Below are 15,252 nucleotides of genomic sequence, written 5' to 3' on the forward strand. Positions count from 1 at the left end.
TTGGTTCTGAGATTTTTCGGCCACCTGAAATCGCTTTGGTCACCCGATCTGTCCCGCGCGTGTGGCGGCGCGTGGCCCAGGGTGGTGGCACGGCTCTGGCCAGTTTTCAGGTCCTCGTGTCGTCACGAGCACGTGGCATTTTGCGGATCTCGATTCGGAGTCCGTTTCAGCCCCGAACGGATTTTCCATATCACGCGATCCGTGGGTGCAGTGTCGTGTAATCGTTGGATCGCGCTGAATTTTCGATATGTCGGCCTACGTGATTTCAGGATCGCTTAGGATTCGACGGATCGCGAATCGGAGTCCCGGATGCTCCGGAATCGCGAACCCTGGGGCTAGGGTTAGGGTTTTAAGCGATAACGCGATTTAGGTCAATCCGACCGTCCGATTCGGACCAAATTCGCAGAACATGGTTCCCGCTGTATGAGAAACCTTCAGGGAACCCCAGATTGGCCATCAGAGATCGTGGACCCACGGGGTCCCGGGTCGGCCGATCGGGCAGTGTATCGATTAGCTGAGCGTCGGACCTTTTAAAACAGGGCCAAATGTCTGAAAAGGCTAGTGTGGGCTCAGGAGTAACTTGGAATTGAACGCACGTACTTCTAGGGGCCGGGGGCAGGGTGTTTAATTTAATTCTTTTTTCAGCCGTTTATTGATTTATTGTTCATGGATAATCAGGCATCAGAGGTCCAGCCGATCAGCATGAGGAAACTTCAAAGGGTCAAATTAGCTTGGACCATCTGTGAGTGGACCTTCTTTCCTAAATCAGATTTCATAAATGTTTTGATGTGTATATATATAAATAAGTTCTATAAATGAGTTTATATTGATTATATATAAATAAGTTTTCAGAATGAATTTATTTGAATAAGTTTCTATAGTTAGTCTTTGAGTAAGTTTTATTACGATTTCGAACATGATCAGTACAGTAACAGTTCTATAAGTCGGTGCTGCTTATTTACCAGTTATAGAAACAGAGTTTGAATTTCGAATCAGTTGAGACCGCAGCACGACTTGAGTTTTACAGTTATTCTTCAGATAGTTCTTTTTAAAGGAATTTATTTTAAAACCACCTCGTACCCATTTTCTTTATGGTGATTACCCAGAGTCGGACCGATGTCCACGGACATCCAGTCTGATTATAGTTCAGTCAGTGCACTTGACTTTGCCTTACGAGTTTCGGGGACGCTCGGACCGTGAGTGCCAGGATTTGCGGCTCGGCAGACTTGGTGTCCCGAGACCTGCCAGGATTGCGGCTCGGCTGACTCTGTGTCCCCGAGACCTGCCAGGATTGCGGATCAGGCTGACTACGGTCCCCTGCATCCTGCCAGAGCGACTCGAGCTGACTTGGTGTCATCGAGGAATCTGCCGGCGGGACAGGCTGATCATAGTCCCCTGATTTTGCCAGTTTGCGGCTCGGGTAGCCTGTGTGACGCCCGAGACCTGCCAGGGAATTGACGGAAATGACAGGGGTACAACTTGGTGGTATTTTCAAAGGATTTTGAGTTCTTTTATTTAAATATGATTTTCAGTTATTTTAAATCAGCTTTTCTGATTTTTCAAGCATAGGTACCCTTATATTTGTTCAGTTATGCAAGGTTTGAGTACAGAATTTTTATACATGTTGATTTCAGCACTCTTATGCAAGCTTTGATTTCAGTGGTTTTTGTATGAAACTTTCGAGCTTGAATATGGCTGATATAGAATGCCTTGAGTTGAATATACTTGATGTAGAGAGTACGTTTTCAGTATTATTTAGCTAAATTTCTTTTTACAATGGGGGATATTATGATTATGAAAATTGTTTTGAAGAACATTATTTTTGTCCACTCACATTTCCAACTTGTTTTTCGCCCCCAGGCCGTAGAAGTACGCGGGATCCACCACCGGGCCATTCTTAGCTTCCATGTCTCAAACCAGGTATGGTGTTGTAGAAATCCTCACAACCCTGAGGGACTCAGAGAACGCTCTGATATCCAGATGGAAATGTAGTGATTAGAGTTGAAATTGGTTACTGGAAATATTTTGGCAGTTGGGTGGAAATATTTGAGATTGTTTGACAGGTGAAAAATTTTGGGATTGGTCAAAATACAGGGGAGACTCTGCCGAATTTTCGGCAAAAGTCTAATGAAATTTTAAAGAGAAATTGAAATAAGAAGGGTAAAAAGGTCATTTGTGCCCGACATTCGCCAGGTGTTGGACACGCACAGGACTTGGCTAGAATTCCAAAGTGGAAATTGGGTCGGGTCCTGCCAAAAACCTCCTCAAGACATCATCCATGATTATGGAGGTCTAAAATCATGATTCGCGTATTTGAGTTTAAGGTAATCGTTGGATTAAAGAACATGAGTATTATGGTATAGGACATCAACTAGTATTTTCAATTACTTAGAAACAAAGTTGAGTTTTTATTATCACTTTACATTTTTATAAATGAAAATTATAATTTTAGAGCTTGATGACGTAGATAATGTCATAAGAAGTTCCTAGGAATTTTCGGTGTATTTTTTGGAGTTCAAATTAATTTATTATGAATTTTATAAATTAAATCCAAGAAAAATACTATTAAATTGTATAGGTCGACAAGTGGTAGCGTTGAAGGTGGCGCCGTCATTGTTTCTAATAGGTGGCATCCTCCGATTGCTCCACATATCATTTTGATTACTTTTTTCAAGTTTATCTTTGAAAATTATTTTTAAAAATTAAAAATCAGAAAAATACACAGAAATTGATACAAACTCCTCACGACATCATCTTCAATTGATACCAAAAGAAATGAGGTATTTGATATGCTATTAATATAGAGAATTAATTATAATTAAGGCAGTTAATGGTATGATTGAAAATAAATATGAAGGTAAATGACATGTATTGTAATTTAGCAGTCCCGATCTCTTGGACCCCCGATCTCTTGGACCACAAGAGTCCAAGAGATTGTGGTCACCCACCTTTGGATATTAATCCAATGGTTCAAAAAAGTTTCTTAAAAACAGTGCAAGAGTGAGTGAACCGTTGAATTTACATCCAACGGTGAGTGACCACAAATCTCTTGGACTCCTGTAGTCCCAGAGATCAGGACTGTGTAATAATACTATGACAAATCTATCTTACATGGCAAACCTATTTTAAATTTGGGTTTTAAGTTAATTTTTAAAGTAAGTGGGTATGTTTCTAGGATATAGTAATTTTAAGGGCCTATATTGGAACGCAGTATCATTTGACTATTCAATCAAATTACCGATATCATTTGACTATTAAATTAAATTACTGAAATTTTAGTACTTTATTGAAACATCGTGTTCATTGATTTTATAGGACACAATTAGATGTCTAAATGGTTTCCAATTTGTCTAATTTTTTTTTGCAAAGATGATCTATAAATGAAGACTTAAAAAATAGATAGTTTGGATCGTTGAAAAAAATTCGTAGTAGACCCTAAAGAGTGTCCCTTAAATAAATTATTTGAGGGATCCCTCAATAGAAAAGGAATGTATATATATATTCTCCTATGAGGACGCCCTGACGTTATTACTGTGTGGATGCCATGTATTTTCTACTACTCTACTCCTTCCTATTTTCTTCTATATTTACAATAGCGTCCATATAGTAATAAGTACATTCGCATAGGAGAATTTATGTGTATATATAACTTTGAAGTGCTTTAAACGGTGGTCCTCCTTCCCCTGCATAAAGCCATTGAGAATATAAATCACTCGCTTGCTGTTTATTTTATGTGATCTTCAAAAAAAGCGAGTTAATTGCCAATACCATGAACAAAGACCAAAGTTTTCTGACGAGGTTTCAAAGAACCTTTTTGGGTCAATAGGGTTCACAGGACAGAACTTTATAGCTAAAGGTTGGCAATATTAAATTTGTAAAGGTAGATGTTGTTGGAGTGGTTGTAACTTATAATTCGTATTTTCTTACTTTACAAGTTTGGTTTAGTGTTTTATTTTTATTTTTATATAACTAATATTGGTATAGGGATAAATATTCTTAATCATTTAATTAGAAATATAAATGCTCTTAATCGCTTGATTATAACAACCTTAGGTTTGGTCAAGCTTATTTCGAGGAAAAACAAAGAGATAATTTTTCTTTTTTGGGCCTTTGCTCTCACTTGCTTTCATGCATGTGATCTTATCTCAATTTTTTTTGGTCGGATGGTGACCTTATCTCTTGTCTTCTTGAAATGCTGGTTTCGAAATTGTAGATTGGTTTGTTCTCCACCTGTATTACGAATAGGGTAAAACTGCTTCTTCTCTTTTCTTTTTCTTTTTAAGAAAAAGAAAAGTCATAGAGATTAATATAGAACAGTTATTCAGGCTTGCCAAATAAACATTGAAATTGTTTGTCTTATGAAACGGCCGGTGACCCATGTCGTTTTTCTAAATTGCTTTGTTATCTAGTTAAGAGACTCAGAATCACTCTTTTTTGTTAAATTATTGGAGGGAATTGAACTTAACATAATCCATGTAGAAAACGTCATTGGACTTTGGTTGATTGATGATCAAATGTATTTGATTTCTACATGTAATTGTTCTTTTCTTTATTTCATTTCGTAGGAACTATAACAAAAACTAGTCATATATAATATGAATCATGAAGAGCAATTACAAAATTAATCCAGCCTACACATCCTAGGTAATATGTGTACCGCCACAACTTCCAACATCGGCGGCGGCTCCACCACCCAAATCCTTGGCAGCGGCGCCACGACATCCACCACCACAATCCTATTCCCGTTAGCACAAACCACACAAACTCTCCCCCTCCCGGCACAAACTTGCTCAGCCTCCTTCAACACTACCGAGTCCATCACCACTTCCCAACAATCATTTTCATCAACATATTTGCTCAACACTCCTTTACTCTCATCCACCACATACATCGCATCATGGTCATGATGATCATCATCATCATTGATGGATGTAGCAGTTGGTCCATTCCATCCACCAAGCATGCCTTGAGGCATGTCTTGCCACGTGTCCGTTTCGACATCATAAACAGCCCCTTCCTTGATAGCATTGCCCTTCACATTCACCATCCAAAGCTTCCCTCTATACCCAATTGCCTCCACAGCCTCCCTGCTAAACCTCCCATCTTTAAGCCCTGCCTTCTTAACCCATGATGCAGAAACCTCCTTCCCCTTCATGTCCCACTCTTCCATCGACCTCGCAACGTCCCCTCTGTAAGTTGTCCCCATCCCACTCGCCACATACACTTTGCCCCCCACAGTTCCGGCAGCACAAAAACGGCGCGGCTTGGGCAGCGGGGGGCCGAAGGACCACTGCTTGGACAGTGGTTGGAACACAAGAGGACGAGGCAGCGCGGGTGTGAATTGGGGGGTGGTGGCGGCGACGAGGACAAGGCAGCCGGAGACGGACAACGTCTGGATGGGGAGTTTTCGAGAGAGGAAGGCCGGGTGGCGGTGGAGGAGGTGGAGAGGAGGGTCGGAGGGAGGAGAAGGGAGAGATGTCCACGTGTTTGATATTGGGTCTAGTGAGGAGAACTGAATGGGGGAATTGGGGCTGTGATCAGGTGGAGGAGAGAGAAGAGCGTAGAGAGAGAAAAAAGGAGTGAAGGAAGGAGAGTAGATTAGGCGCCTCCATGAGTGGCAAACAGAGAAGAGAATGGAAGGGTTGATTTTTGCAAGGCAGAGCTGTGCAAGGTGGTTTGGTAAGCCTGACAACAGCGAAGTCTCATTGGAAGAGGTTTGAGTTTGATTGTGTTTTTCGTGTTTTGGTTTTGGTATGGCTTCTTGATCCATTGAGATTCATTCAAGCATTATTGTTTGGTGTGAGATGAGAAAGTTTCGGTGTTTTTTTCAGTTCTCTGGTATGTTTATATAGACATGGGTATTTGGAATGCGTCTTGTTTCCTTGTTATATCTATCCTCGTGTGAGTTCATAAGCATCACTTTATAGGGATCACTATAGGGATCACGTGTGCAAATTGCTCCCTGGACTTTTGGTGCCGTTTGGTTGCCCAGTAGCCAAAGATGACAATAGCAATTAATGCACCTGTATATTGTATTTAAACTTTTTGGATAAGAAAAAAAAAAGGTTTTAACTACAGTGTTACTATTTCAACCACATGTGGTACAAATAACATTATGGTCGCTCCAACATGATCGTTTTCACATTATAAAGTATGAGTCTCTACGACTTTTGGCACACATGATAATACATTTAAGTTCTATTTTAGATGGGGTATTCAAAAGAAAATATTCCGATTTGACAACAAAATTAAATTTACTAAAGAAAAACTAGAAAATATTATATTGAATGTATTGGAAATGGATTTGAAATCCATTTGTTTTCTTCATTTCCTTTTTATTCAAATTTTGGCATACAAATCTTAGCATACATGAATGATAGTAATCTAAACAAATAATTTAACGCTATATTGCCATCTAAATCTCTAAATTTGGAAATACTCCATTCAAATGAACCTTATATATTCGCTTATGTTTATAAATAAATAAATAAAAGTCTATCGCATACGCTCCCATAGAGAAACTAACAATTGTGAGTAAAAGAATATTTTTAGAAGCATCCATCTTTTTGTGTTTATTTATATCAATGGGGAAGGTGATTCTCCCCACCAAAATTAAAATATTCGGCTGGATAATTAAGCACAATCACATCTAAAAGTCTAGAAACAAAACAAAGTCAACATGAACTAGCTTGATCCACGTAAGCCCTCAGTCTCCTGACTTCAAGCAAAAAGTTTTGAATAGATTTTAGCTGAAAAAGATAGCAAAGCTATAAATTTCGTGTGTATTTGCTTTACTTTGGTGTGTGCTTTTATTCTTATCTGGATTATGTGTGTGGATTGCGTAATTTATTAAAAATAAGGTCTTGGAGTATTTTTACACAACATGATAAATATACAAAATTGTATGGAGAGTACTAGAAACAATAAAGACAAGGAGCTCATTATCAAACTTTCTAAAGGGTTCACGAACCAAGAGCCCTGTAAAAGCTACTTGCGTCACTCTCCACCAAAAGGATGAAATCAATGGATATGGGGCTAGGCCGATTTGGATCGATTAATTAGCCATTTTGTTTATGGATTAACTAATCAAACGTTACCAATTAAATTTAGCTCAGTAGGAAAGAGCCTTGATTTGCAGATCAGTGGTCTCAAGTTCGAACCATCATGGCACCTTAATAGTGTATGTATGTGAAATTCCCTCCCTTATAATTTAGACCATCGCTCGTATCAATGAATAAAAAAACTAATCAACCGTTATTAAGAATATCATTTTGGATTAAAACTAGGGGAGAATTTGAACAAAGGCATATCACTATTGGGCGGTTTGGTTATGATGGTTTAGGAGCGAGGGGGATTCGTGTTTAGTGGTTTAGCTCAATTACCATACAAAGTCATAACATTTTTTAGTTTCATTTTCTAGAACTTGCTTTCACACACTTTCAGTCATGTGAAATGAGAACAATTTATACTTGAAAGTTGAAACAAACACATCAATTATTTCTTTGTATAATTGGAAAACAATACATGGTTACACTGCTGTTTGGAGTTGTTGAGATCGGCTCACACGGTCACTTAAAAACTTTAATAAGTTTCTTTAACTCAATGGAAACTCCATTTGGACCACTGAAAGAGAAATAGCGGGTGCATATTGTTGGATGAACAACAATCAGTATTACATTAATATTTTAATTTAATAATTAAATTAAATAACAAATTAAATAAAGCAATAAAATAAATACAAAATTAGTGAAATGCTCATTCCTAGACATGAAACTATAAATATACCCTGTACCATTGAATCTTTATAAAGAAACCCAAAAATAAACAATTGTATATTTTTTTAATTTAATTAATAAGATGAAATACCTTTATAACCTTTTTTAGCATTAAATTAGTTTTGGATATGTAGAGAACATAATTCGATAAAACCACTCCCTGAGGTTTGAAGCAAGCCCCTCTCCTCCTTCAGACCCTCATATCTCCTCTGTTCTCTCCATTCTTCCATCTTTCTGTCTTCAAAGTAAACCAAACAGTCTCAGAGCCGTGGACCAACACAAGACCAACGAAAATCCTCCCTCATCACACCGACGACAATCTCCGTTACATCTCCACACGTGTTCTTGTAGGCGATGCCTCCATTTCTTTTGCAGGTTTGTTCCATCTGCTTCAATTCATTAATTTCCTTTTCATTTTTGCTTAATTTACTTGAATTTCAACTCGATTTCAGTTTCTTCATTGAATTTGGTGCTAATTTCCATTTGTTATATGAACAGAGCTAATGATTAAGCTTGCGGAATTTTGTGGCTACTCTGTAGATTTGAGGTGTCAATTACCGAATGAAGGTGTTCAGAACGCCGGTGGTGATTGCGAGAAGAACGAAGATGAAGACGATTTCTCTTTTGCACCTGACGGATCGCCGATTTCCACCGACGATATATTCTAAAATGGCCAGATCTGTCATGTGTTCTCGATTTTCGACTGGAATCTCCTGTTCTCCGACGCTGACGAAGACGAAGCTTCCAGAGCTAGAGAGGCTGCCGCTTCGTCTTCCTATCTGTGGCTGCCATTGAAGAAGCTTTTCTTTAAAGAGCGGGATACACCAACCTCGACAACGTCGTTTTACAACTCAGGAGGTGGACTCGAGTCATGATCCATGAGATCAACCAGCTTCTGAGTTTGATCATCAACACCTTCTACAACAACAAGGAAATCTTTCTCCGTGAGAAGGGAGATTCCCCCCTTATCTTACATCACTTAGCATAATGAATCTCAAGATATGTAAGCCACATCCCTTACATATGGATTGGAGGCCGGAAGATAACAACACCCTGATTAAGTAATACAAGAGAGCAGTTGGAAGCTGAGAATACATGCCTTTCATTCTTGTGCCCCCTCTCAAGGTACTTCCATTTTGAGACAACATAAATAATGTCATTTGCTTTAACTGCATATCTATTTAATATAGTTGTGTGAACTAATTGTGTCTTATGCTTTTAGTTTATGGAAGATGAAGAAAGCCAAGGGACAATATGATGCAGCATCTTGTCAACCATGAACTTAAGCCTGACACTAATAGTAAGCTTCATCAATTATCTATGAGATGCTCTACTACTTGTTTTTTGTTTTGGTCTGCGGTGTTTTGTTCAACATCTTATTGAAGGATAATTTAACTTCAGTTGATTTTGTTTTGATTTACATCTCTATGCAATTTTGATGTTGTAACGCCTCTGATGTACGTATTTTCACCGTTTATTCTTTGATTTCTCATTTCAGTATTTTCTAGTGTTTATTGTATGAATCGTTGTGTATTCTGTTTGATTTCATTTTGGTCTTCTATTATTTTGGTGAAGATAGAAATTATCATTTTGAACTCATTCTAAGTGTTCTGTGTGACTGAATTTATTCATTTCTCTGTGCCTTGATGTGGCATTTGCAACAAGCCAATTTTGGCTTTTTGGGTGGTTGTGGGTCTAATATATGACTTTTGTAAATTGCAACAGGCTGGTAAGTTGATTTGTAGTATACAATTTGTTATCTGTAAGTGGTATGAACAGTTGTTAACTTCCAGTAAGTGGAATGAACAACTGTTATACTGTTCATATCTTGCAACTGAGTTGATTTATATGACATAGTACTAATAGTATACTTCTATGACATAGTATTAACAGGTTTTTAGTAACAAAACATGCTCTATATTTTGCTCTCTATATAGATGTGCACTTGAAGTTTATGATATGCAAAATTTGATTTTTACTAGGAAGATAGTTCTATGACATAGTATTAACAGTGTACTTATGCGACATAGTATTAACAGTGTACTTATGTTAACTAGTATTAACAATGTCCTTTTTTTTTTTTTTTTTTTTTCTCTTGTAGAAGTATTTCCTTTTGCCTTTGCAATTGTATCTGGTGAAACTGTGGACAATTGGAGTTGGCTGCAAAGGATATCGGATGTCTTGCTAGGTTTTTTTGAGTTTTTTGTATGAAATGGTATTGACAATGTTTTCTATGAAATTGTATTGACAATATAATTCTATGGCATGGTATTAACAATGAACTTTAATGATATGATATTAACAATGTATTTTTATGACGTGATATTAACAATATACTTCTATGACATGGTATTAAGAATGTATTTCATGACATGGTATTAACAATGTACTTTTATGACATGGTATTAACAATGTATTTCTATGACATGGTTTGATAGAGAATGAAGGGTTGTGGGGACATGCCCTTGGTTTTCGTGATTTTTTTTTTAAATTTTTTTTTTTTTTTATAAAAGTTTGGGTTTAAAAAAAATATATATGGGATGGGCTTGTTGGGCTTGTTTTGAGTTTTTTTTGGAATTTTGTGTTGGGCTTGTTTTAAGTTAATCAATGGAAGAGATGTAATTTAGAGGAACTTCAATACTAATTTCATATGTAGTAAATGATTTTTGGGTATGTTTCTAAAGTGCATTCATGTAGGTTTTTTTTTTATATAATAATTCCAGCCCCTATTTTGGGTATATTACTAAAGCTCCCTAAAATAAAAACTGGCAGTTTGTTTAGAATTACAATGTCCTTGAAACAGAATTTCACCGCTACTCAGTGCTTGTAGTTTTGCAGGCATCTGCTCCACCAAAGATACAATTATCTAAATCAAAGTCCTAGCACTAGGGCTTTGATTTGACTTCTGGCAAAATCTGTGTGTTTATCTCTCAGGCTATACATGAATGACGATATGAATGTCCTCTGTGAATTTGATGTATTTAATACATAATTAGGGCTTGTGTTTATATAGAGTGGCTAATACTTGTTCCAACAGGTATCAGACAAGGACAAACCTAATCAGACAAAAACTTTATCTGATATTTGAATTTTAAAAATAATTCAAATAAATAAATAAATAATTAACCCATATTTAATTAACTAATCGAGTTTAATTAAATATTTATTAATTAACCATTGACCCAACTAATTAGGCATTGACCCAAGGGCCAAGCCCACAAGCAACTCAACTTAAACATATTTGCAATACCTTGCAAAACCAACAATACCTCACATTTGAGTTGAAATTTGTATTCAAACACATAACATACCCCACATTTGAATGGAAATTTTTAATGCAAATGATGCTTGGACCACGTAAGAGATAGTAGAAATGATATGCATCAGGAGAAGTATCTTTTGGACTTGAACTTACCCTAGTGAAAATATATCGGGTCCACTCAATGACGTAGTGGATATAATGAACTTGAACTATTCACCACTATTACTAAATCTAGACAATATATCTCACACATATCAAATCAGACACACGTCAATTCATACGTTTGTGTTCATTTTGGTCCTGAACAAATCCCAATTTTCTTAAGAGCTTTAGAGAGTTTTAGTCATATCAACTCTCAAAAATGCGACCCCACATTTACTTCTATATAGGTGACATTAATTAAGAATGGTCTGCCATATTCCTCTTGATATCAAGATATTAATGTCATTAAATGCATAAGCATACCCTCAATCATCAAAAGACAACACACACTTATCATATAAATTGGCATTTTGTGTGTTCAATACTTTGAATCATCCCCAACTAGTTTTCCTATTGAACCTAGACTATTGGATCTCCAATCAACTAGGTTAGGTTTCTGCCCGGATTGATTCATTGAATTGTCGTTAGACCCATTCTCCTCGATGCATACAGTGCATAAGCATACCCTCAATCATCAACAGACAACACACACTTATCATATAAATTGGCATTTTGTGTGTTCAATACTTTGAATCATCCCCAACTAGTTTTCCTATTGAACCTAGACTATTGGATCTCCAATCAACTAGGTTAGGTTTCTGCCCGGATTGATTCATTGAATTGTCGTTAGACCCATTCTCCTCGATGCATACAGTGCATAAGCATACCCTCAATCATCAACAGACAACACACACTTATCATATAAATTGGCATTTTGTGTGTTCAATACTTTGAATCATCCCCAACTAGTTTTCCTATTGAACCTAGACTATTGGATCTCCAATCAACTAGGTTAGGTTTCTGCCAAGATTGATTCATTGAATTGTCTTTAGACCCATTCTCCTCGATGCATACAGTGTTTGCTATCTTGGTAGGCCTTTTCTCAAAGGATCTGCTATATTTTCCTTTGACCTTACATAATTAATGGATATTACTCCATAATTAATGTCTTCACCTTATATGTCTAGACTTGCCATTAAAGACACAGTTTTTGGCTCTTGCTTTGGCAGCCATACTATCACAGTGTATACAAATGGCAATCACAAGCTTAGACCATAATGGAATATCCTCAAGGAAGTTTTTAAGCCATTCATCTTCTTCAGTTGCTTTATCCAAGGATATAAACTCTGATTCCACTGTTGAACGTGCTATACACATTTGTTTAGAGAATTTTCAAGACTAGGTCTTATAAAGACCTCTAAGAAACTCTAATTTTTCAATGTGGGACTAATTTCAACTCAAACATATTTGCAATGCCTTGCAAACCTACACATATTATTAGTAGCCAATGACTATAAGCACCAAAAGGGGAGTACCTCTTGCCTATGGAGAAGGGCTCTCTTGGGGAGGCTAGGCAGCATGGAGCGTAGCGGCCAGCTAGATGGCAAAAGCCCAAAGAGGATTACGTGAAAATTACTTGGATGGTGCTTGGTCTGGTGCAATGATGGTGGGAGGCTTCCGATGGGTGCTAAGGGAGACAAATTTGGTGGGTATCTTTTGGATGGAGGGGAAGGAGGTTATGAAAATGTGTTATTTCTATCCCAAACTAGGATTGACATCATGAAAATTAAAGCAATTTGTGTCATTAGAATTAGTACCAAAAAATCTTCCAAATTCTTTATTGCACGATTAAATTTGAACTTGACAAAAAAGGGGCACTAAAAGATATAGTGTATAACATTTAAAAAATTAACTTAATTTATAACATGTGTAAACAAAACAAGAAGTTTATTAGTTTATCATACATATTACATTATTTTGATTAAGTATAAAATGAAATTAGAGAGTGCATCAATTAAATCTTAAAAAAAGAAAAGCATAGACAGGCGAGTCTTAGGCAGGCCTAGGGTTCTGGGTTTCTAGACTCTTATTTGTCCTAATAAGTGATTGGGCCTAATTTCATTTTGTTCTTTCAAAAAACAAAAGCCCACAATATGCTAAATTAGCTGACAAATGATTCCACTTTAGAAATTAGAGCACTTGTTATTGTCATGTTGACATTCCAAAAGCAAAGCACAACGTCGCGTATAATAAAAAGGTGACATATAAGGCCTAAGTTCGATTCTTGATGCCGACAATCCATCTTGGTGAGTAATTTGTAAACACCAACAAATTAGGCTAAGAATCTCTCTATAAATCCTCAAAAAAGCCTTAGGGGTGTGTATCCAATTCATACTTATAAAGACTTTTTTTAAGTGAGTGACTTTCATAGAGATGACAAATTCTTAAATACTTTCATAGAGTTGATAAAAGTCACTAGTAAATTGGCAAGACTTTTGCTCTTAACAATTAACCTTAAAAGTATAGAAAAGTCATTCATTTAATAAGCTTTTTAAAAGTCATTAACTTTTTGGATACCACCAAACTTTTAAATACTTTTTAAAAGTCATAACTGAATACCACAAAACTTTTAAATACTTTTAAAAAGTCACAATTGAATACCACTAGACTTTTATATACTCTTTAAAAGTTTAAATTGAATACCTCCAGACTTTTAAACTCTATGAAAGTCATTAAAAGTTTGAATTGAATACACCCCCCTTAGTATCCCCATCCTAACTTCCCTTATCCCTAAACATTTTGTAACCCAAAAACAAAAAAAAGGTGACATATAAAAAGTGCCCAAAATTTAAGGTACCATACATATATAATATATTATTCTATATATGTGGTACCTTTCAAGTTTCAACTTTGAAGCCCTTCAAAAGGTGGTCCTTCTCTTGCATAAAGGGCCGTTGAGAATATAAATCACTTGCTTGCTGTTTATTTTATGTGATCTTCATAAAAGAACAAAGACCCAAGTTTTCTGACAAAGTTTCGAAGAACTTTTTGGGTCAGCAATAGGGTTCACATGACATAACTTTATAACTACTGGTTGGCATTATTAAATTTGTAAAGGTGGATGTTGTTGGAGTAGTTGTTGTTGCCTCTAAATTAGCTAATGGTTGGCAATATTAAATTAGTGGCTTATTTTCTTACTTTACAAGCTTTATTTATTTATACAAATGATATTGGAGAAGAAAAAATTCAATATGAGACCTCTAACTGAGAGATAAATATTTTTAACTACTTAATTATAAATTATGGATCAATTTTTTCTTTTGTTATATTTGAGGAAATAAAACTTTAGACCCTTTTAACATATCCGTTACTTTGGATTTCAAATTTCTACATTTAAAAATTGTGCATTTATCTGTATTTCACAAAATTTTGATCATCCTACAGCCGTGGTATGTTGTACCTTATTCCTTCTTTGGAGTGAAACATAGAAAACATAAAATAGATAGAGAGGTTGCAGGCAGTTTCAATATTGTTTAAGTTGAAGAATAAAAAACGCTGACTTATCTTTTTTCACACACAAATGCACAGTTTCAAACGGCAACATCTTCTTTTAACTCAAATGCAAACGACGGGAAGTTGCAGGCAAAAACAGAACAAATGAACGACCTATGGAGCATTTCAGCGAAGTCCCCCACCAACATTCTAAGGGGTAAATATCAGAGCTTCCATGAGGGATTTCTGGGACCCCGTTTGTCCCAAAAAAAAAACTACAACAAAACAAATGCAGTAAACGTGAGGAAAGTCGTCTACTCCCTCCCCCCCAAAAGTAGACTTAAAAAAAATGAAAGCAAACTTTTATGTGGTCACCTTTTGAAATAGAACATCATGCATGAAGTGTGGTATGTAAATGGATTTGTTCATGCCTTCTAGTCTTTGGGAAACAATAGTTCCTCTTTTATTTTAGACATAAACCCACCAAATTATTAACTTTTATGAAAAAGCTCAAATTTCAAATTTATAGATTATGTATCTTTAAAAAAAAAAATAATAGAAATTCACTAGTCACAAAAGGTCAATACAAACTAGTCACAAAGGATCATTACAATAACAGAGCGATCTAACATCAAAATTAAGTACAATCTAGTGTTTAGGGTTTATATGCCAAAAAAAAAACCTACATATCTAATGATAGGTAAATAGATACATATTTATGTAGAAAAAAGAGAGTATATT

The 15,252-nt window shown here is 36.2% G+C and overlaps 1 protein-coding gene across 1 annotated transcript; it reads right to left on the reverse strand.

Moving 5' to 3' along the window:
* Positions 1-4,554: 4,554 nt before the first annotated feature.
* On the reverse strand, positions 4,555-5,803 carry LOC117612863 (F-box/kelch-repeat protein SKIP25-like). The gene has a single exon (XM_034341496.1). The coding sequence runs from the start codon at positions 5,768-5,770 to the stop codon at positions 4,622-4,624; it is 1,149 nt and encodes a 382-aa protein (XP_034197387.1). The 5' UTR covers positions 5,771-5,803; the 3' UTR covers positions 4,555-4,621.
* Between the last annotated feature and the right edge of the window lie 9,449 nt (positions 5,804-15,252).

The sequence above is a fragment of the Prunus dulcis genome, unplaced genomic scaffold (assembly GCF_902201215.1).
Source record: "Prunus dulcis unplaced genomic scaffold, ALMONDv2, whole genome shotgun sequence".
In the NCBI taxonomy this organism is placed as follows: domain Eukaryota; kingdom Viridiplantae; phylum Streptophyta; class Magnoliopsida; order Rosales; family Rosaceae; genus Prunus; species Prunus dulcis.

Coding starts and splice junctions, on each gene's coding strand:
- LOC117612863 (XM_034341496.1), bottom strand. CDS start 5,770: ATGGATCAAGAAGCCATACCAAAACCAAAACACGAAAAACACAATCAA.